General features: G+C 43.2%; 1 protein-coding gene across 1 annotated transcript; it reads right to left on the bottom strand.

Moving 5' to 3' along the window:
- Window positions 1–699: 699 nt before the first annotated feature.
- Window positions 700–22,636, bottom strand: LOC131131174 (LHFPL tetraspan subfamily member 3 protein-like). The gene is made up of 4 exons (XM_058075621.1): window positions 21,715–22,636; window positions 3,747–3,983; window positions 3,475–3,507; window positions 700–2,329 (listed from the first exon to the last, which is right to left on the bottom strand). The coding sequence occupies exons 1-3, from the start codon at window positions 22,139–22,141 to the stop codon at window positions 3,491–3,493; spliced, it is 681 nt and encodes a 226-aa protein (XP_057931604.1). The 5' UTR covers window positions 22,142–22,636; the 3' UTR covers window positions 700–2,329; window positions 3,475–3,490.
- Between the last annotated feature and the right edge of the window lie 219 nt (window positions 22,637–22,855).

Below are 22,855 nucleotides of genomic sequence, written 5' to 3' on the forward strand. Positions count from 1 at the left end.
TTTGATTGAGAAGTGGGGTGCCACCTGGATTTAGCAATCCAGTCCATCACAAGGCAAGAGATTGGCCAATCAATCCAATCTTTTTCAACTCTAAATCTAAATCTAAATCTAAATGTAAACAACCCAGACATTCTTGTTTCATGGTGGTCTGGACATGTGACTCGGATAAGACTATTGTTATTTGTGAGTCAAATGTTAATCTTGCATAAGCTCATTATCTATTTTTTTTTAAATCCGTCCTACAAAGCTAATTTTGTTTAGTTGAAGTGGTTGGATTGCAGCAAGAGATGAGCATTCTTCTCACGTCTCCTCAACACCAAAGTGGCCTGTGACCTTGGAGTTAGGTGCACCCAGTTCCCGGTCGCTCAGAGATTTTGGTGGCCTTCGATGACCATAAACGTCAAGGAGTTAGTCACGGCCTCCTCCGTCTGCGCCTCGCGCAAATCACGTGGCAACACTGGAATTCTCAACGGGGTCAATGGCACACTTCACCACCCTTGGAGCATGTTTGTCACTGACACCTCCAGCTCTCCCGGGGAGCTCTGCTCCAGGTGTCCCCCTGCACATCCTCCTTTGGTCACCGACCTCCTTGTTTCCCCGAGTGGCAAGGAACGACTCTACTCGAGTTTTATTTTTCGCCATTCTATGGTGGCGCCAGACTTGTAAATGGAACACAAAGTGAAAACAATAAAACATTCATACAGTGAAAATCTTTATTAAGTGTTGATATATTATTAAATGAATTTCTTCAAGTTCTTGTAACTTAACTCCTTTTTTTTCCCCATGTACGGTAATTGTATCTATATTACTATCATCTATATATCTATTTACACAAAACAAGTGAAGCTAAGTCCATTTCATGTCGACATATTAGATGACACTACATCCTGGTACCCTGTATGCACTCACAACTTAGCTCAGAAGGGAAGTCAAAGAGAAACACAAGAAGACACATTTAAGATACACAGCAGGACAATTGTGTGTGTGTGTGTGTGTGTGTGTGCCAGTGGCATATAGCATCACTAGCAAGCTAGCGCACTCAGACCAAATGGCACATTCACGCCATTACCTGTAGACCGGTGACAGGTAGCCCCCCCCCCATACCCCCGTCACAGTGTCCATACCGTAAAAGAGCAAACTGGAGCGCTGTGCAAAGATTGACTTCCTACTTGAAGTCCTACAACAGGGGTGTCCAAATGGCAGCCCACAGCTTATTTTTAAGTGGCACAATGAAATATAACTTTACATGAACACTACAAAGAAACAGCAAAAAGGGAAAAATGCCAGAACCAAGTCAAAAGTTGTATTGTAACAAGAATAAATCATTATTTTACAAGAACATTATTTTACAAAGAATCGTTTTATTATTAAATACATTTTTGAGAATAAAGTCGTCAATTTACGAGAAAAAAAGTTTCAGGCATTGCCTGAGACAGCTATTGTGACCTTTGGCCTTGGGCATGCGGAAAGGGCGGGGTAACGAAGGCGGAAGTGACAAGGTCTAGCTAGCTATGCTAATCTGTTTGTGCTCCACGGCTGTTTTGCTGCTGCCGCGTTATAAATACCGGGGGATGTTTCCTTCTTTTCTGAAGGCCTACGCTATATTTTCTATCTTGACACGCGATTTCACGACTTTATTCTCGTCAATTTATGACTTTATTTTCGAAATCGAAATATTTTCGAAATTTTTTGTGTGTGCCGAACACGCCGTGGTATTTTTGAGTGGGTAGAAAATATTTGGACACCCCTGTCCTAGAATCATCTTCATATAGTTTTATATACATCCTTAAATCTAGATATGTGATATGTGAAATGTGAACAGAGAGGGACATACAAATGGTGAAAAGAAGACATGTCCATGTCATTGTCCAGCCTTACATAGTGATGAACACAACAGATTTACTGTACAACAATTCTGAGCTCGTGTGAATAAAATGTGACACAGTGGAACACGCAGAATTAACATATCAGAAGTTGAATAGAGTATACTGTATATGCATGTGCCGACTGTATGGAGATGTATATGCCGTGTGCTCACAACACCGCTGTACATGTTGTTGCACCCCAACTGGTGCTCAGTCCATACTCGGATAACAGTCTATGCCCCTGCCATGGTCTACCTATGCAAAGGGGGGGGGGGGTCTGCCCTGTAGACTAGACAGTGTGTGCACGACCACGGCTCTAAGCTCTGGAGATGATGTAAGGGGCTGCAAGCAAACAAGATGACAAAAACTGGGAGTTTCTTCTTCTTTTTTTTTTTTGGTAGGGCTGGTTGGGGTTCTCCTTTCTTCTCCTGTCAGCTGATGGTGAAGAGATTGAGCACATAAGCCTGGAAATATGACAAATACGCACTGTTAACAATTAAAAGCACAAGTCATTTGGTCCAGAGGCGGGGCTCCATGCCGTCACGCAGCACGTATGCACGGGGGAAATCAGTCCACTGCTACCTCCTTATTCATTTCTTCTGAAAGGTCAGATGACGACTGAAACAAATTTCTCCAGACACCCCAAAAACTTTTGTTTTATGGGCAATATTGTCATTTTACATGCAAAAAATACATCTATTTATCATCCATACGTGAGAGGTACATTTCAGCCAAGTAATATTCCTTCATTATAAATAGAATATACAGTAAACCTCGGATATATCGGAAATTCGCTCACAACGGACAGATAAAAAAGAACAAATTTTTCTGTAATGCATTTCCAATAAAAATTCATTGCATATATCGGATTTTTTATAACGGATTTCGCTTATTTGGGACAAAATCTCCAGTCCCGTTCCAATGCATTTCCATGAAATTTCCCTGGCATATATCGGATGGCCGCATCGTGGCGCTCCGATTCGCCGAATCGTGACAGGCTATCGCTATACGACGTCATTTGCAGCATTTGCAGCGTTGCCTGCGCGTCCAGGTACATTGGAAACATAGTCAAGGAAGTGCCTTTTTATAACGGATAAAATCCGATTTATGCATATACCGGATATAAATCCCATATATGCGTAAAACGGACATTTTCCGGTATACGCATATAACGGATTTCGCTTATATCGGACAAAACCAGTGGGAACAATTGAATCCGATATATCCGAGGTTTACTGTATTTGCACACAATAGCAACATCTATTTACAAAAATACATTTTTAAACATTAGAGCTCTCTAGACCTGAAATAACACCCCTACAGTCAACTTTACACTTGTATTATTCATTATGGAAGAGAAGATAATACATATATTTGCATGTGCACTTTGGCCACCCGTGTACTACAATATACTGGCTATATTGTAGTAATAAAGGTACGTAACATGGGTGTTAGTTCATGTCTAGCATCTAATCATGTTACAAAAAGTATTTAGAAGGTCAGAAACAGGTTTTCGGTACCCATGACGTTGGGGTCTGGACATGATAAATGAGGGGCAGAGTGGACGCCACTGTGTATCCAAATATAAACAGCATCTTTTCTAACTTACCCAAATGTTTTTTTTTTTAAGCATTGCCTCCCTCTGAAAAACACAAGCAGAGAGACAAGATGAAAATGCATCTGCACCCTCTCAAGGTCATGCTATTAATAGACTCCAGCTTTCACACGTCGCCAAAAGCGCGTTCACATTTGCTGCTTGTATTACTCGCATACACCAGCAGAGGGCGCAATGGTTGCGCTCATTGGTGCTGTCATCATCTTATAAAGCTGCTATAAATCCTTGAATGTTTGTGTCATCATCATCGTCATCATCATGCTTACCCTTGCTCTCCGCCAGCAGCTCCTCCGTCATGAGGCCGTCTTGTCGATTCCCGAGGACAAAGGCCAGGAAGGAGAGAATGAGGGCGTCCAGGATGCCCATGATGGCCAGTATGTAGGCCCAGCGCATGGAGCAGGCGCCCAGGCTGTATTTGTCCGTCTGCTCCCCGCACATGCGGCGTACCTCGTCGCTGTCCCAGCCGTCGGGGTAGATCATACATCCCAGGACCAGACACACCCCTGCAGAGGGAGATACTACTTTAGCGGGAGATACTACTCGGTTTATGTACGCAACTATCGAGGACTTTTGTGGAATTACAGTAAAATATTCAAAACGCTGACTTAACAGAAGAACGCGATGGAGCGGAACGTGTTGAGCAGATGTGAACTTGATGTGAGCTTTCCACGCTCCAGACAAACATCTCGAATCTTCTCAAAGAAGAGCAGCACAATAAAAAGATCAAGAACCTCTGCCGAATTCAACTAACCACCTCCTTTATTTGGATAGTTTAGCCTGGGGGGGGTGAGAGAGCTCCCCGCTTTGATTCAGATGATTTCTCACTCTGCGGTGGTGCTACGTCGACGAACATCTGAAGATGACTGCACACTTTTTCCACATGAATAACAACAAGTCAACTTTCCACTTCATTATTCCCGTGACTCTTTCTCCCCGTTGCTGTGTTTGAGGTTGGACGTCGTCATTGATGGTTACATATCAATTACTTCACTTCCTGCTTACCTCCTTCATGGACGAGCCTTTTAAATGGAAATGTCATCTGTAATTGCGCCGCATCCATTCTCTCTTTGGCCTATTTTACAATAAATTGCTCTTCATGTACAACTGCCCGCTATTTGCATGAACACACACACACACACTAGTCTACAAAGCTAATGTTGTGGTTGATTGTGGATGCAAAAGGCTCCCCACAGCCTCCTGCCGCAGTATGAAAGCAAGGTCAAGCCAATGAATATGCGGAGGAGTGGAATAGGTTGTCAATACAGCGGTGAGAAATGGTGATTGCTCCCTCTTCCTGATGTCACACTTGAATGTTTCCCATCGTCAAATAAATGGAAATATTAGTCAGACAACACAACTCATGTAAACCTCACTCCAGGAAACCTATCAGGGCTCGACAATAACGTTGTACCGATGGCCCGGGGCAAGTTAAAACAAAATTCGGGCAAGTAAATCCAATCATTAATATTCCCGTCGGGCAAGTGTACTTTAGCATGCCGTACTGCCAAGAGTTTTTTTTAAAGCGGTTCTTGTTGGGTGTTGGTAAAACACGGACTGCGTAATTCCGATGCTAATTTGCAAATCAATCCTTGCAAATCTTGAAATGGACCAATCAGAATCCTTTATTTAGACCGCGGGCCGTAATCCACAGTCCGCGTTTTACCCACACCCGTTGTTCGCGATCAAACAATCAGTGATCGTTTGACTACGAAAACATCCGTCATGGCGGCGCTGCCAACGTCGTCTAATTCTGAAGGAAAACACCAAAAAGTGATGAAGCAGTGCCTCCTAAACAAGTATTTTATTAGCGGTTAGCAAATCAAATGATGGCACAGGTGAGTGAATCACATTGCTGTGACAATTTGAAGTGGTCACAATGAAACACCACCCATTAGATCAGGGGTGGGCAAACTACGGCCCGGGGGCCAAATCCGGCCCGCCAAGTGTTTGAATACGGCCCGCCCAATCTTTCCAAAGTATTTAATTTAAACTCAACATACAACCTGGCATCATGGCCTGAGCCAACCTTTTGATGGTTGTATCAATTTCGTTGTTTGACATGGTCTGTTGTTTACAAAGTGCTCCTGAAAAAAGAGACACAAGCACACAATAATAATAAAAATTAAAATAATAATTATTATATTATTGTTATAACTATTATGATTATTTATTATATGAATGCTAATTATTATATTAATTATATATAATAATATTGTTATATTTGCATATTTTACATAATAATAATATAATTATTATTATTTTAATTTTATTTTAATTATTATAATATTTTATTATTTTTAAAATATTTAAATATAAAATAATAAATAATAATAGCAGATTGCATGACAATTTTACAGATACAATAATACCAGGTGGACTGTTACGTGTAAAATATATAGTCTGCCCCCCCCTCGGAAAGTTTGTTATATCAATGCGGCCCGCAAGTCAAAAAGTTTGCCCACCCCTGCATTAGATCCAATACCAAGTGCTGATTTTTTGCACAAGCTACAAAATCTAGCGCTTCCATTTCTCGGTGTATTTTTCTCACCTTTGCTTCACAAATTATTGTTTTGACCGTTGAGCTTTTTTTTTCTGGATTAAAAACACTTTACTAGTACACAAATGTGTCTATTCAATAATGTTTCATTGTGGTGCACAACTTATAAATATCACCGCTTACTACGACTACCACGTGTAAGGTAGTATGGTAGTACTCTCATTTCATCTTTATTTCAGATTCTCATGTGATGCCACAAAAAATTACATATCATTATGGCAGTCTTTTCATTTTACATGGGGCAAGTTCGGGCAAGTAGTTCTCACCTTAAGGATTCCCCATGGGCAAGTCATTTCGGTTTTTAATGTAGAGCCCTGCCTATGCAGTGGACTTGGGAGTCCGAGTTTTTGGCTCGACGGCTAGTGCTCTGAAACGCCAGGACTCGAGGATCTGGTCGACGGTCTGTACGGACCGTCGACATCAAGGGCTGAAACGACCCGTGTTCCACTGTATTACAAGATGTTTCAGTGAAAGAAGTAACCACGGCAATGCATGGCAGCAGCCGAATTTAAAAGAGCACAGCGTCCATCCTCCAGCTCCCCCGCGGCGCTAACTGTCATGGCAAATTCCCGCGGAGCCACGACTTCACACAGTAAACATTCAGACGGCGGCTGTGATTCAGGTGGACAGCGAGCACCCTGCGAGCTCACCAAGAGGCATGAAGACGCCGTTCCCCCCCTCCCGACGAAGAAAGGGAGTGATCTAACTCTGCTGGATTAGACAAGAAGCGGCCACGGGTGTCTTTGGAGTCAAGCGGAACTTTTCACTGGCGTTGTATTTTAGGGAATGGAAATGCGAATGCCTCAAGTCATTCCGAGATGGCTCGGTATTTCATTCGTGTCCGATTGAATTCTGACATGACAGGCTGTGCGGTTGGCCTCGTGTCACTCACTCTGCTGTATGACGGCCTGTCACACGTTCTCCACAATCCTGCGTGATTCAGTCTTGACGTGCATGCATTCTGACCGCTGAGGCCCAGGTGGGGGGGCTCTCCTGTGCGGAGCATGCACATGATAGCTGCTCTTACTGATTCGCTGACACAGCAGAGTCTTTATATCAGGGGTCTCAAACAGGCGGCCCGCGGGCCAAATGTGGCCCGCAGGACACTAGTTTGAGGCCCCCGCCTTGATATGAAAGTTTAATGTTAGTGCGGCCACAAGTTTGATATGGATGCTGTATGGTATCATGTACCCAGAAAAAATTATTACGTTTGATTCATGTTCATGTTAAAGGTTAAATAACTGTTAATAGTTATCCTCCCTATCCGTGTGGAAGTGGTAAGTTTTTGGCTATTTAAGTTTAAAGGAAATAACTTGAAGGCTACCGTTTAGGTCACTAGCTCTCTAGTTTGCGAGTAGCATGTGTCTCAAAACCCTGCAGTTGCGCAATATGTTGTAAATAAAAAGAGTATAAATGTGACTATAGTCGTGTTTTGTCATGTCTACAGGACTCTAATAATGCTTTGTTCATTTTAATATGAAAAAAATCATTTGTCTACCTACCAACTATATGTGCTTTCTTAAGTTTTTATTATTTGCCGTTTTATTATTATTATATTTATTTATTCCTGATTGATTTGTTTATTTATTTTTCATCTTATTTTGTGTAGAAAAATAAAAATTAAGATATTTGAGAACAGCGGAATGTTTTATCAGAGCTTTTATTGTAGAAAATCGGAACCAAAGCACTGAAAAAGTTTGTATATTTTTCTGTTTTTAATAAAAATTTTTTTTTTTTTTTTGGAAAACCTGATGCGGCCCAGCCTTGCCCAGACCCTAGCTCCAGTGGCCCCCAGGTAAATTGAGTGTGAGACCCATGATCTAAAATATCTGACAGCATACACCTTCAATCATACAGTCTTATTTACCGTATTTTCTGGACTATAAGTCGCTCTGGAGTATAAGTCGCACAAGGCCAAAAATGCATTATTACGTAGAAAAAATATACATAAGTCGCACCGGAGTATAAGACGCATTTTTTGCGGGTAATTTATTTTACAAACTACTTAACCAAAACAGACATTTTTTATTTGGATCACGTGTCACATCACAGGTAAGTGGGTGCGCATGTGGGCATGTGAGTGTACGTGCGTGGGTGTGGGTGTGGTTTCTGCGTGGGAACAAGCACACAAAACAATACTAGTTAGCAATATTGTAATATCTGTGACTTTGTGTGTTTGGGCCTTTAATAGGGCGGGGCTTGGAAGGTGACGGTGCCACGTCACAAGTGAGAGAGTGAGGCTGGGTGTGGCGCGAGGTGAGCGAGAGATGAGAGAGAGCGCTAGCCGGGTAGCGAAGGGTGTTCGTGGGTTGTAGCCCACAGCAGCCCGGGTGTGAGTGAACAATTAATAGTTGTCCGCTATCAATAAAGCGACTGACTTGCATTGGCGACGCGAGTGTGTCATCTTTATCACAACCAGGGGCATAACAATATGTTCACAACTGAACCGCAACACAGTAGCGATGCTAACGAGGCTAACGAGCAGGCAGTTAGCAACATAACGGCACAAAACACCATACAACAGAGATATAAATCGGCGGTGTTTAACGTTAAATAAGTGAACGTTACTCACATTTATAGACGCACACAGCTATACATAGCATCAACCACGAAGTCCGTGTGGACACATCAACGCCCGGAGCTAAACAGTTACCGTGACATCAGCTCCCGAAGCTAGCAGCTACCGTGACGCGTTCAGGTACCTGACCAGCGTAGTAATTCCGATACACGCCCGCACACGTCAGCCTGAAATAAACCAGAACAGAACATGGTATAACAAGGAGTCTTTTTGGCTTTATCACACACATACAGCAATGATTTAGGCCTTGTCCACATGTAGCACCGCATATTTCCCCCTGTGTCTATTCCAAGAGTGATAGCATCAGGGGAGAAAGCAGAATGGAGGGTGTTTCCACCATGCACACAGCTGGTGTGTTTCCACAAATAGCAAGTGGCAAGAAAAGCAAAGCACAAGTGTCCTTCATGGACTTTTTTAGCCCGGAGTCAACGAATCCGCAAACACAGCGGCAGTATAGGCTCATTCCAGAAGCGCCGCATCCTCTTACATAACTACCTCCAAAGTCGTAGCGCTTCAACACACTTGATATCTATGCAGCGTTGGAAAACTACAATGAAGGAACATAAGAAAACCAATGTCGTTATGAGAACGTATTATAAAAAATTAGCTGGGATAGACTCCGGCGATGACAATGAGTGAATGAGTGAATGGTAACAGTCGTAGCAGCGAGATCTTCAGTGGTGGCCTCCTGCCACCCTTACAGCTTCTCTCAGGAAATGGTAAAGACAGGCGACGAGAGAAACACATTACGGGGGGATGGATGGAGGCGGGAAAGGAGAGACGGCGCTCAGGCCGTGTGACCCGTACGCAGCCGCTGGCACCATGCAAACATCCTGAGCACTGGCCATTATATGCCTCGGCTATTTTAAGCTCGTATTCATTGATCTAGTTAGCACACACATACACTTCCCTGTCTGATTCCCAAACACCGGAATCATGCAAGTGGAAAACTGGGCTGAGAGATTCTTGCAGGCTAACGGCAGCTTATGTAAGAGAGACTGTAGGTAGGGCAGATTATTCTCAAGCAGCGTTCGCCTGCAGGAGACTCTGAGAGCCGACCGGCAGATGGAACTGAACTGAACTGCAGATTTGACTGAAGCACGTTGGCTCCTTTTCACAAAGGAACGAAAAATCCAATTGACTTGTGAACTCTGAGTGTCATTTGGTGTTCGTTCATTCATTCATTCATTCATTCATGATGTCTGCTTGGCCGCCATTCAGCAGATTTGTGGCTTTTTTTGGTCAAATTTATTTCCATTATTTCCAAAAATAGGTCATTTTTTGTGTGTGCTGAGAGCACAAGATAGATAGATAGATAGATAGATAGACTCCCTTTATTGTCATTGCACAAAAACACAGCAGTGAAATTGCCAACGAAATGTCGTTGCCTGGCTCCCATATAACAACAGACACAAAAGAAGATAAGTAAAAACAAATAATAATAATAATAATAATAATGTGGAGAATAAATAGATAGAATAGACACCAAATATGAACAACATAATGTAAAGTGCAGTGTGAACAGTAAATTGCCCAAATAATTTAAATAATTTAAATAAATAATAATAATGTAAGTAAGGTAGAGGGGCTTATTTGGCATTGAGCAGTCTGATGGCCAGGGGGAAGTAGCTGTCTCTGAACCTGGTCGTCCTACAGCGGATGCTGCAGAGCCTTCTCCCCGATGCCAGGCGAGAGAACAGATCAATCCGTGATTGCACACGTTCAAGGGAACGTTGATCACAAAGCTGAAAGTTTCAGTCACAGACTGAATTGAGTGAAATAATGAGTGCCCAAAATGAGCTGAATCCTATCTTACCGCGGCCAGGCCAAGCACTAATGAAGTGTGGGCCGTGCTTCACACTCGACAATTAGGCGTCCTATCGGCGGCCAAATATGAGCCAAGGTGTTGCCAAACAGATGGCGTAGGACCGTGGTATGCTTTTATTGCCTTCACATGAATCCTGCATACCAAAAATACAATAAAAATGTCTTACGCAGAGGGATTGGGTGTGTCATTGCTGGTAGTTTTCGGGTTCATGGGTTGGAAAGACTTCCAGAGTTCCAGAATAGGCGAACATATGTTCTGTCGGCTGCTGGTACATAAAATGTAAACAGTTCTTCTTGGAGATATTGCAGCAGGGGCACTGGCTACAGACCACATGGGTTTCTGGCAAGGAGAAAGAAGTCCAGTCCCCTGGATAATGGCCACGCAGTTCCCACAGGAAACACACCATTGAGACCACAAAGGTCATCCACGCTTTCATAGGGGAGTCCAAACCTTTCATATATTGTGTTTTTTCAGGAATGAATGAAGGATTGAGGGTGGCACGGCGGTCAAGTGGTTAGCGCAGACCCCACAACTAGGAGACCAGGGTTCAATTCCACCCTCGGCTATCTCTGTATGGAGTTTGCATGTTCTCCCCGTGCATGCGTGGGTTTTCTCCGGGTACTCTGGTTTTTTCCCACATTCCAAAAACGTGCTAGGTTAATTGGTGACTCCAAATTGTCCATAGGTATGAATGTGAGTGTGAATGGTTGTTTGTCTATATGTGCCCTGTGATTGGCTGGTGACCAGTCCAGGGTGTACCCCGCCTCTCGCCCGAAGACAGCTGGGAAAGGCTCCAGCACCCCCGCCACCCTCGTGAGGATAAGCGGTAGAAAATGAATGAATGAATGATTCGGTTGAGCTGGTTTAATAATACTTCTTGAGTGTTAAGTTGGTGTGTGATGAGTTTAGTGTTCTTAGTAAGAATGCATGCGTGTGTTTTCTCCGAGGGTTCAATTCCACCCTCGGCTATCTCTGTATGGAGTTTGCATGTTCTCCCCGTGCATGCGTGGGTTTTCTCCGGGTACTCCGGTTTCCTCCCACATTCCAAAAACATGCTAGGTTAATTAGCGACCCCAAATTGTCCATACGTATGAATGTGAGTGTGAATGGTTGTTTGTCTATATGTGCCCTGTGATTGGCTGGCCACCAGTCCAGGGTGTACCCCGCCTCTCGCCCCAAGACAGCTGGGATAGGCTCCAGCACCCCGCGCCACCCTCGTGAGGATAAGTGGTAGAAAATGAATAAATGAATGATTCGGTTGAGCTGGTTTAATTATACTTCTTGAGTGTTAAGTTGGTGTGTGATGAGTTTAGTGTTCTTAGTAAGAATGCATGCGTGGGTTGTTGTTTACCAGAGGGCTCCATAGCCCATTGGGAGGCTGATGTCATTGCAGCACCCCAATGAATTCTTTGGACACCACTGGGCTAATCGATTACTTGAGTATAAAATTTATGAAAATAGAAAAATAAAGGTAAAATGAGATCGACAAACTGCCGTAGATTCAACAACATCATTTATTATCTGAATGGTTGTTTGTCTATATGTGCCCTGTGATTGGCTGGCCACCAGTCCAGGGTGTACCCCAAGGTTATCCTCCCATTCTGTGCGGAAGTGGTCACTTTTTGACTTCTTACTTCCAAACTCCATTTGAAACCCTTTAAGTTTTATCTCGCTAGCTTGTTGCCGTTTCATTATTACAGGGCTCTACGTAGTGTTATTTGAAAAAACTGGTTTCCTATGCGGTAACTATAACTGCAACTCCTGTACCACAGGCCAGAGGAAAAAAAAACACTAAAGATGCATCACCAAGACAACGAGGAAAAGGGAAGGACAAGCGATACGTAAGAAGAGAGCAGAAAGAGAATGAAAAAATGATTGAGTAATGTCTCCGCACCGCCTACACAGACACACGCAATTGTTAAATAGCCTGTTATTTCACCATTGAAAGAATGTAGGCTATTTATCTGGCGGAAACATTCAGTTCATAAAGCAAGCTGGGCGCAATGTGCTGGCATCTGTCCATGAAGAGATGTCAGACTTAAAGATGCTTTTCCCTATGAAATCCATGAAAAAGATCTTCGTCAATTGTTTTTTTCCTAAGACGATGAAGCTCATTATCACATGCTCGTTGATTGGGTCAAGCAATAGTGATGGGCATGGATGGATGGATGCATGGATGGATGGGTGATGGACATCCAGCTTAGAGCAGGAGGGAGCCAAAGCTTACATAACAAGTCCAGAAAAACGCCGCAAACCTCCACCGCTGGAAAATGACTTTGATTACTTCCGAGGTATTCATGAAAGCATCAACGCGGCCTTGGGTACAGCCTTGGGCCACCATTTTATGACCACCATTTTTTTATCCTTTGGACTGGATGACTTGCATCGGCATAAGCGAACTAGCCATTGCTAGCATATTCGGTTGATCTGGTTTAATTATACTTCTTGAGTGTTAAGTTGGTGTGTGATGAGTTTAGAGTTCTTTGTAAGAATGCATGCGTGGGTTTTCTCAGAGGGTTCAATTCCACCCTCGGCCATCTCTCTGTGTGGAGTTTGCATGTTCTCCCCGTGCATGCGTGGGTTTTCTCCGGGTACTCCGGTTTCCTCCCACATTCCAAAAACATGCTAGGTTAATTAGCCACTCCAAATTGTCCATAGGTATGAATGTGAGTGTGAATGGTTGTTTGTCTATATGTGCCCTGTGATTGGCTGGCCACCAGTCCAGGGTGTACCCCGCCTCTCGCCCAAAGACAAAGCTTACATAACAAGTCCAGAAAAACGCCGCAAACCTCCACCGCGGATAACCGCTGGAAAATGACTTTGATTACTTCCGAGGTATTCATGAAAGCATCAACGCGGCCTTGGGTACAGCCTTGGGCCACCATTTTATGACCACCATTTTTTTATCCTTTGGATTGGATGACTTGAATCGGCATAAGCGAACTAGCCATTGCTAGCATATTTACTTGAGACGTTCAAGTGATAACAAATTATGTTGTTGAACCTACGGCAGCTTGTAGATCTCATTGTACCTTTATTTTTCAATTTTCATAAATTTTATACTCAAGTAATTGGTGTCCAAAGAATTCATTGGCGTGCTGCAATGACATCAGCCTCCCAATGGGGTCTGGATCCCTCTGGTAAACAAAGGCAGCCATTCATGCATTTTCTATGCCACTTGTCTTCCAATGACGAATTTATTGGGGTGCTGCAATGACATCAGCCTCCCAATGGGGTCTGGATCCCTCTGGTAAACAAAGGCAGCCATTCATGCATTTTCTATGCCACTTGTCCTCCAATGACGAAATGCTCAGATGAAATGCATTATGGGAAAACTTGAAAATATATATTTTGGGCCACCATTTTATGACACGGTCATACGGCCTTTGGATTGACTGACTTGCATCGGCATAAGCAAACTAGCCATTGCTAGCATATTTACTTGAGACGTTCAAGCGATAATAAATGATGTTGTTGAACCTACGGCAGCTTGTAGATCTCATTGTACCTTTATTTTTCTATTTTTATATATTTTATACTCAAGTAATTGGTTAGGCCAGTGGTGTCCAAAGAATTCATTGGGGTGCTGCAATGACATCAGCCTCCCAATGAGGTCTGGATCCCTCTGGTAAACAAAGGCAGCCATTCATGCATTTTCTATGCCACTCTATGTTGCTCAGACGAAATGCATTATGGGAAAACTTAAAAATATATATTTTTTCATAAACTCATGTTAGTACATAATAGTATATTTATTAGGTTTTCCTTTAGAACATTAACGCTTTAAGCGCCATAGAGAGTAATATAATGCCTTGTTGTGGTTCCTATTTTACACCAGGAGGTGGCGCACATCTGTAATGTCCATATGAGTGTTTCTTTTTTTTTTTTATTAAATTTTTTTTCTCTTGGTTAACATGTTTTTTGGTCAAAATTGGAAATTTACACCACAGTTTGCCTTGGTTTGCATGCATTCCTTTTTTTTTTTATTAATGAGATGAAAATTTAAAAAAAGAATAGAGAATGCATGGCAGAGAGAATGCGAAAAAGAAAGCTTTTTTTTTTTTTTTGGGCCCGTCCATATGAGTGTTTCTATGCAAAGTTAAAGAGTTGAATACATTTGAAGTGACTGACATTTCCCTGGAACATAAACATAGCAATGTTTGTGTTTCCTCCTCGGCTGTGGCAGAAGGTCGGTGTCACCTTGGCACCTTGGAGATATCCCACCACGGTCTGAGAGATAGTTTAGGGTCTGTCAGTTCTCGTCACGTTAGAAAGTGTTTGATGCGTGCAGTCAGTCTCAGCGCTGCTGCAGCTTCCACGCAGAAAAAGAGAGCGTTGTGTTCTCAAAACAGCACAAGTCAAGACACCCAGTGGGGGCAGATTTATGTAATGCACAAACTGTCTGTTACCATTACACTGTGGTGCATTGGGACTCTTAACGCTTTACTGTCTGTCGGTGCACCCTGCCACGGGGAAATAGCCCGACAGACTCTCCAAACCCTAAACGCACCACGACCAAGTGGAGCATTTTTGTGCATATTCAGGCCTTTGGATCAAGTGTTACACAATAATATGGTTGAGGGGGAAATTCTTGCTGCAGTGTAAGTCATCATCAGCATGTAAACCATGTGCGTGCACAGCATCAACGCCACGCCACGCCACGCCACGCCCAGCTCAGCAGGATTAAGTATCAAAACAAGTATATGAGAGATTTTGAAAATGAATACCCTGCAGAGCGGCGCATAACCTCATGAGTGTTCTTGAAGTGAACACAACGTAGGATTCAAGGTTAGCGATCGCACAAATGCAGTGGAACCTTGGTTAGCATCTTACAGTAAACCTCGGATATATCGGATTCAATTGTTCCCACTGGTTTTGTCCGATATAAGCGAAATCCGTTATATGCGTATACCGGAAAATGTCCGTTTTAATTAATGGTGCCTCTTTATAGGCCTTCTGCTAGAGTGCCACCGAATTACTTGATGCTTCACGGCGGCACCTGGGACCCATTCAGTGTTATAGCTGTAGCGCCATGCTAACTCGGGACTCATTCGCCACGCCGGTATACAGGGTGTGCGGCAACGTCATTTCCTCGCCACAATAAGACCACTAATTAGCAAAACCTCAGGCAAAATGGGAGGACATGGAGGTTATTGGCTGGTTTTATAGCATGTATAGCATGTATAGCATGTATAGCATGTATAGCATACCTGTAACTCAGGACATACAGTGGAGCGACAGGCCCATATCTTATTCACCCCAAGTCAGCATAAATGTAAAAATACGTGGTAAAACATATACGGTATGAGCATTTGAATGCACCACAGTTGCTGTGAGAAGCAAAGCCGGGTGAACAACGGCAATCGGAAAGAGATGGAGGAGAGTTTTGGAGGTGATAGTGACTCTTATTGCAAATGTTGAGCTGAAATCTGCTAGCAGAAGAGTTTGGTGTGTATCCTTTACTCACGATTTTTGTTTTCCCTTGTGCTCCCAGAAAGCAAAAGAAGGTGATCTAGTTTGTCATCTACCAGCTATAGCTATAGCTATAGGCTAATAGCTATAAAAGCAATCTTCACTCACTAAATGTACTACAGTAAACCTCGGATATATCGGATTCAATTGTTCCCACTGGTTTTGTCCGATATAAGCGAAATCCGTTATATGCGTATACCGGAAAATGTCCGTTTTACGCATATATGGGATTTATATCCGGTATATGCGTAAATGGGATTTTATCCGTTATAAAAAGGCACTTCCTTGACTATGTTTCCAATGTACCTGGACGCGCAGGCAACGCTGCAAACGCTGCAAATGACGTCGTATAGCGGCCTGTCACGATTCGGCGAATCGGAGCGCCACGATGCGGCCATCCGATATATGCCAGGGAAATTTCATGGAAATGCATTGGAACGGGACTGGAGATTTTGTCCGAAATAGGCGAAATCCGTTATAAAAAATCCGATATATGCAATGAATTTTTATTGGAAATGCATTACAGAAAAATTGGTTCTTTTTTATCTGTCCGTTGTCCGATATATCCGAGTCCGATATATCCGAGGTTTACTGTATATATATATATATATATTAGACTAGACCAGGGGTCGGCAACCTTTATTATCAAAAGAGCCATTTTACCCACACGCTTACTAAAGGAAAACAGATAGGAGCCGCAAAACATCATTTAAAAACAATATCTTATAAACTTTTGAAAGTTTGAATCAGTTTTAACGCCAAATTTTTACACCAAATTGTTGCTTCTCGTCACATGTGAGCTCTTTGAGCTCATCCAATCACGAGTCAGAACTCATTCACTTCAATTCATTCAGGGTCTCACAGAAAGTCAGATTTAAAAAAAAAAACTCATTAAAAAATGCATATTTTTTCCCATTAGGGTATTTTAAAAAAATACTTGAGCGTTGTGAAGGGAGCCACAACAAAGTGGCTGAAGAGCCACATGCGGCTCTGGAGCCAGGGGTTGCTGACCCCTGGACTAGACTAAAATGTAAGAAATGATGGTTGCTAAAACGATCATATTTGGAACTGGCTAAAACTAGAAACACTTTTGTCCAATCTACTAAGACTCAAAATAAAAATGGCTGCCAAAATCAACACCGGGGAGGCCCTGGCTGGAGGGTTCGGAACTTCCGTGACCCAAAACAAATCACATGGGCGCTCTTCACCGTATTGACTTCCCCTTGACCTTGAGACCAGCGAGCATGTCGCGTCTCCTGACTGCACTCGAAACACCATCGTACCAAAGCTGCAAAAAATATTGTCCAATAAGTTATAAGAAAATGGTGGAAATTACAGAAAAATTGGTTCTTTTTTATCTGTCCGTTGTGAGCGAATTTCCGATATATCCGAGGTTTACTGTACTAGCAAGATTGCAGATTGCTAACAAGGAAGTTTAAGGACGTTAACCAAGGTTTACTAACGTCACTAATCCATGCCTGGGACAGTACTGATGGGTGCATTGTAAAACCACCTTTAGAAGCGTATAAAGAAATAAAGACAGCACCATTACTTCTCGGAAAACCGAGATGGAGTGTGAGGAAGGAAAAGGGGGTCATTGAAATTGTGCAAAAGGATATTCTGCGAACAAGAGGTTATAAGGTAAGAGGGTTTGATGCGTGGATAAAAATAGAAAAAAACATCCTAGTCGTTCGTCAAATGGACGCCGGCACACTCAACTTTGCTTTTTGCCGCACATTCCTGCCGAGCTCAGATGTTTCCAGGTGGTCTGCTCTTAAATCAAATATTCAACATTTTTACCTGAGCTTCCCAGCCTGATGGGCTCGCATGAAAGCACTCGCCGACTGTATGAAATCACGCCGTGATGGCCGATATCTCGGCTCAGATTTGCACAAAGGTGCTGCAAGGCCGGCAAATGCATTGGCTAGCGCGTACCGTGTGACCTTGATGTTTGTTTGGCATCTCAGTCAGCAAGGCCTGGCGGTGTTTGTGTCTGAATCCAAGTAGAAAAAACACAAGAAATACGCGGTAATGCGACTAGACATGGAAGGAAAAACACAAGGATGCTTCCAACAAAGACTGAGTGGAGTGATGTGAGCGCTGATAGCCATGTTGGAACTGCTGATATACATGATATACCGATATACTATTATCAGCGTGCCATGCACGACCCCTATTAGTTAGCAAGGCAGGAAGGGAAGCAATGAAGAGACACCAATGAATGTGTTCTTCAGACGCAATGCATAATGGGAAAACTTGTACAAGTTTGTATATTTGTCCTTTGAGCGTTAAGTTCCTGTGTGATGAATTTAGTGTTTAGTTGACATGCTCGTTGTGAGTGCATTGATAGCTCATGATCGGTACCCGGCAAAAAAAAAGCTACTGTGGCATTGGATGCTCATATCACCTTCTACTATGTATGTGACAAAAAAAAATTTAAAATTAAAAAAATGTTAAAATATTTTTTTATTAATTTTTTTAAATGTTAAAAAAATATTATTGTTTTAAATTTAAAAAAAATATTTTTTTTAAATAAAATAAAGTTTAAAAAAAAACGTATATTATTTTTTTATATTATGAAAGCAGGAAGTGAACAAATGTAACAGTTACTGATTGTACCAGATTGTACCAGATGGAGGGGTAGGATTTAATAAGCTTTGCTTCTTCCTACTCCTTTTGGACATGTGGAACTGGGAACTGATTATGGGATGCACTCAATTGGAATCTGATGCATGTTCAAATAAATAAAACCATTACCATTACCATTACCATTACCATTACCATTACCATTAGTAGTACTTTTGAAGTCTATTGTAACCATGCAATCTGTAAATATGTGTTTATTTTTTATGTTCATTCATTCATTTTCTACCGCTTATCCTCATAAGGGTCGCAGGGGCTGCTGGAGCCTATCCCAGCTGCCTTCTGGCGAGAGGCGGGGTACACCCTGGACTGGTGGCCAGCCAATCACAGGGCACATATAGACAAACAACCATTCACACTCACATTCATAACTATAGACAATTTGGAGTCGCCAAAAAAAAAAAAACCCACGCGTGCAGCAAATAAGAGATGTACATTTGCCCTCCGCCACGCAGGTAAGCGAAGGCATCACAAGTTGAAGCTTCATCTATAAAGTCATGCAGCTCGACAGCGCGAAGCAGTCGGGCCGGCTCATTAGGCTTCCGCAGCTTGCCGTGGCCCGGCTCGCTTCTTTGGGTCTTCCCTTTCATCTCAGTGCCGCAGCCGCACAAAGCCCAGCGGTCTGCTCATTAAAAGTGCCTGATTGCATGAATTCACACGGAGTTGGACCCGCTCCACATAATACAACCTCATTTGAGTCGGTCGCGAGCCAGACACCGGCTGTTTGAGCACGCGTGCGCACGCTAAAAACTCAAAGTCGACGACATTTGACGACAAGAAGCCATCAACCAAGAGAACCTGTTGACAACGTACACGAGATAACACCCCTATAGTCGCTTTCATTCTCATAATAGCAAATAGAGTAAACAAAATAAGACATTTAAGACAAAAATAAAACAATTAGCGTTGCTGTAAATGTGTTCTGGTGGTAGGGGACCTGGTGTAAGGTAGACAGGAAGTGATGTCGCTGGTTCAGAGTTGAGTTTTAGCTCCGCCCGCAACAGTAGCATGTGTTAGGAATTATTGTGAATGTTGTTCAAGTCTAGTTAGCGACACCTAGTGCCCAGAGTAGAATACTACATTTTATCGCAATGTCCTTGAAAATGCTCTATTCTGGCAAAAAATACTATTAATTTGCTTAAATATACATATTTTGGCCCGCAGCTGTACCACAGGTACATTCTAAAAGTTTAATGAGCATAAAGAGAAAATATTAAAGTGGTAATATTATGACAAACAAAACAATTAGCTAAAGTCATAATATCGTGAGTATAAAATCATTACATAAAAACATTTTACAGGAGGAAAGTTGAAATATTTTGAAAATGTTAAAAAAAAACCAGCAGAAATGGAATAAAAACAGCTGGAATCAAGTAAAAATATTAACTGAATAGTCAATGTGTCCCATTACATGCCTAAATCAGCGGTCTCTTTTTATCTCTTTGTGTATCTTTATAACAGAACAAAAGAAAAGGCATTGTACAAAAATGTAGCAGTAATTTATGCTAGCGTATAGGGAAAATGGCTTATCTGGAACCACCTTGTGTTTACATACTTTATTACATTTATGATTGATGATGATTTATGAAGGCTTATGAAGGCAAGAGTGTAACCCTGGAACCGTTATTTCCATTATTTTCCAGACGTGGACCAGCGTTTGACCTTGGATGGCATTGGATGAAAAACTACTGGGCTGGCTTTTTGACTCACGGGTTAAAGAATCACATAAATCAACCACCAAGCGCTAAACGTAACACACAAACCCGCAAGGCATGCTGGGTAGTAACAACAATATGAACTCATTCATTCATTTTCTACCGCTTATCCTCATGAGTGCGCAGGAGCCTATCCCAGCTGTCCAGCACCCTGGACTGGTAGCCAGCCAATCACAGGGCACATATAGACAAACAACCATTCACACTCACATTCATACCTATGGACAATTTGGAGTGGCTAATTAACCTAGCATGTTTTTGGAATGTGGGAGGAAACCGGAGTACCCGGAGAAAACCCACTCATGCACGAGGAGAACATGCAAACTCCACACAGAGATGCCCGAGGGTGGAATTGAACTCTGGTCTCCTAGCTGTGTGGCATGTACGCTAACCACTCGAGCACCGTGCAGCCCACAATATGAACAATAAAACTTTGGATATCTTCTCTGACCACCACCTCAACATATTTTGCAATCTAAAAAAATGCGACAAAATGTTGGGAGAAAGAGCACCACACGCTACCCAGCATGCTTTGCGGCAGCAATACATTTTTGTGTATATTTTTAGATATTTCTTGTTATGGCCACATGTGTTGTTTGCTTTGCATTTGGAGACGCCGGTGGGCCGGATTAAGATGCTTGGCTGGCTCAATGTGGCCAGCGGGCCGCAGCTTTCCCAACCCAAACTCCAATGGTCTAAAATAATCTCTACATAGGTGGATAGACGTGCAAGTTCTGTCAACCGACAATGACACCTCCTGCAGGGTCCTGCGTGTGTACCCTTGAAACCTGGAGTCTAGAGGGGTCTCAAACACGCGGCCCCCGTGCCAAATGTGGCCCGCAGGACACTAGTTTGAGGCCCCCGCCTTGATATGAAAGTTTAATGTTAGTGCGGCCCGCGCAAGTTTGATATGGATGCTGTATGGTATCATGTACCCAGAAAAAAATATTACGTTTGATTCATGTTCATGTTAAAGGTTAAATAACTGTTAATAGTTATCCTCCCTATCCGTGTGGAAGTGGTAAGTTTTTGGCTATTTAAGTTGAAAGGAAACAACTCGAAGGCTACCGTTTGGGTCGCTAGCTCTCTAGTTTGCGAGTTAGCATGTGTCTCAAGACCCTGCAGTTGCGCAATATGTTGTAAATAAAAAGAGTATAAATGTGACTATAGTCGTGTTTTGTTTACTGATTGATTGATTTTCTTTATTCTTGATTTGTTTATTTATTTTTCATCTTATTTTGTGTAGAAAAATAAAAAGTAAGATAATTTATTCATTTTTCTGTTTTTAATAAATGCGTTTTTTTTTTTGTGGTTTTTTTTGGGAAAACCTGATGCGGCCCAGTCTCGCCCAGACCCTAGCTCCAGTGGCCCCCAAGTAAAGTGAGTTTGAGACCCCTGGTCTAAATCAATACAGGATGAATCAATGTCGTGTTTGGCATACCTGCCGCAGCCTGCATCCATCCACAGATCTTATACACGGTGGAGGTGCTGAGGAGGAAGAAGAGCGAGAAGCAGCCGATGCAGGTGACCACCAGCATCATGGACATCCCGATGAAGAAGGAGGCCGCCTTGAAGGCTCTGGAGGGGATGGCGGCGAACTCGGTGAAGCTGCCCTGGCAAGCCAGCTCTCTGGAGACGCCGTCTCCGATGCAGTAGTGAAACAGGCCGAAGTAGCCCGCCTGCGGCGTGTCCACGCCATCGCCGATCCAGTAGGGCTGCGAGAAGATGGTCACGTTCACGATTCCGAACAGGATGGTGAAGATGGCCCACAGGAGTCCGATGACGCGGGAGTTGCGGACGTAATTGGTCTGGTACAGTTTGGCGGCTTCTGCAGACGGTAGCATTGATGCGGCACTGGCAGGGATCATTGTATGCAACGCAGACCTAAAAAAAAAAAAAAAAAAAACAGAAGAGGCGCTAAAGCTGTTGTGTCGGGGAGGAGCAGAGGAGATGAATCACGGCCGTGAAAGTGCGGCGCAGCGGCATCTGTCTGGCGTGATCATCTCATGCCGTGGCATCGTCCAAACGGGCGCCGGACCCCGTCGAGATGGAGGCTGGATGTGCGTTTGCAGAAGTCGCACACTCCCTCCCTGCGCCAGGCCGTCAGATGCGCAAGGCGCCCGTGTCCTTGGAGCGCTCCCGACGCAATAAACGCCGTCAGGCTGGGCGTGCAGCAGATAGAAAGGAAGGCGACAGCGATGGACGCCGACTGTGGGTAAACAGACAAAAAAGGGAGGCGGATCAGCGGGCAGGCCGATGCGGGTCCTTCAACCGAACGTTGACGACAGCATCGCGGGCCGGTCAGCCGGTGATGCTGGCAGCCGGGGAGGGAGGGGCATGGGCGGTGTGGGTCTGTGTGGGTCTGTGCACACAGGAACGCGCACTTTATGAACAAGGATTCGCTCTCTCCGCACTGATGGATGCAATCTGAGGACACACAAGGCAGAACCAAAATGTCCAAAATCCGTTTTTAACTGAGATGTTCATCAAATGTTTTATATTTATTGTGTTTTGTCACCATGAAGTTGTCTTTTCAATATGATTGAAGTTAAATAAAGTCGACAACTGACTTTGCCAGAATG

Source organism: Doryrhamphus excisus, chromosome 6 (assembly GCF_030265055.1).
Source record: "Doryrhamphus excisus isolate RoL2022-K1 chromosome 6, RoL_Dexc_1.0, whole genome shotgun sequence".
Classification (NCBI taxonomy): Eukaryota; Metazoa; Chordata; class Actinopteri; order Syngnathiformes; family Syngnathidae; genus Doryrhamphus; species Doryrhamphus excisus.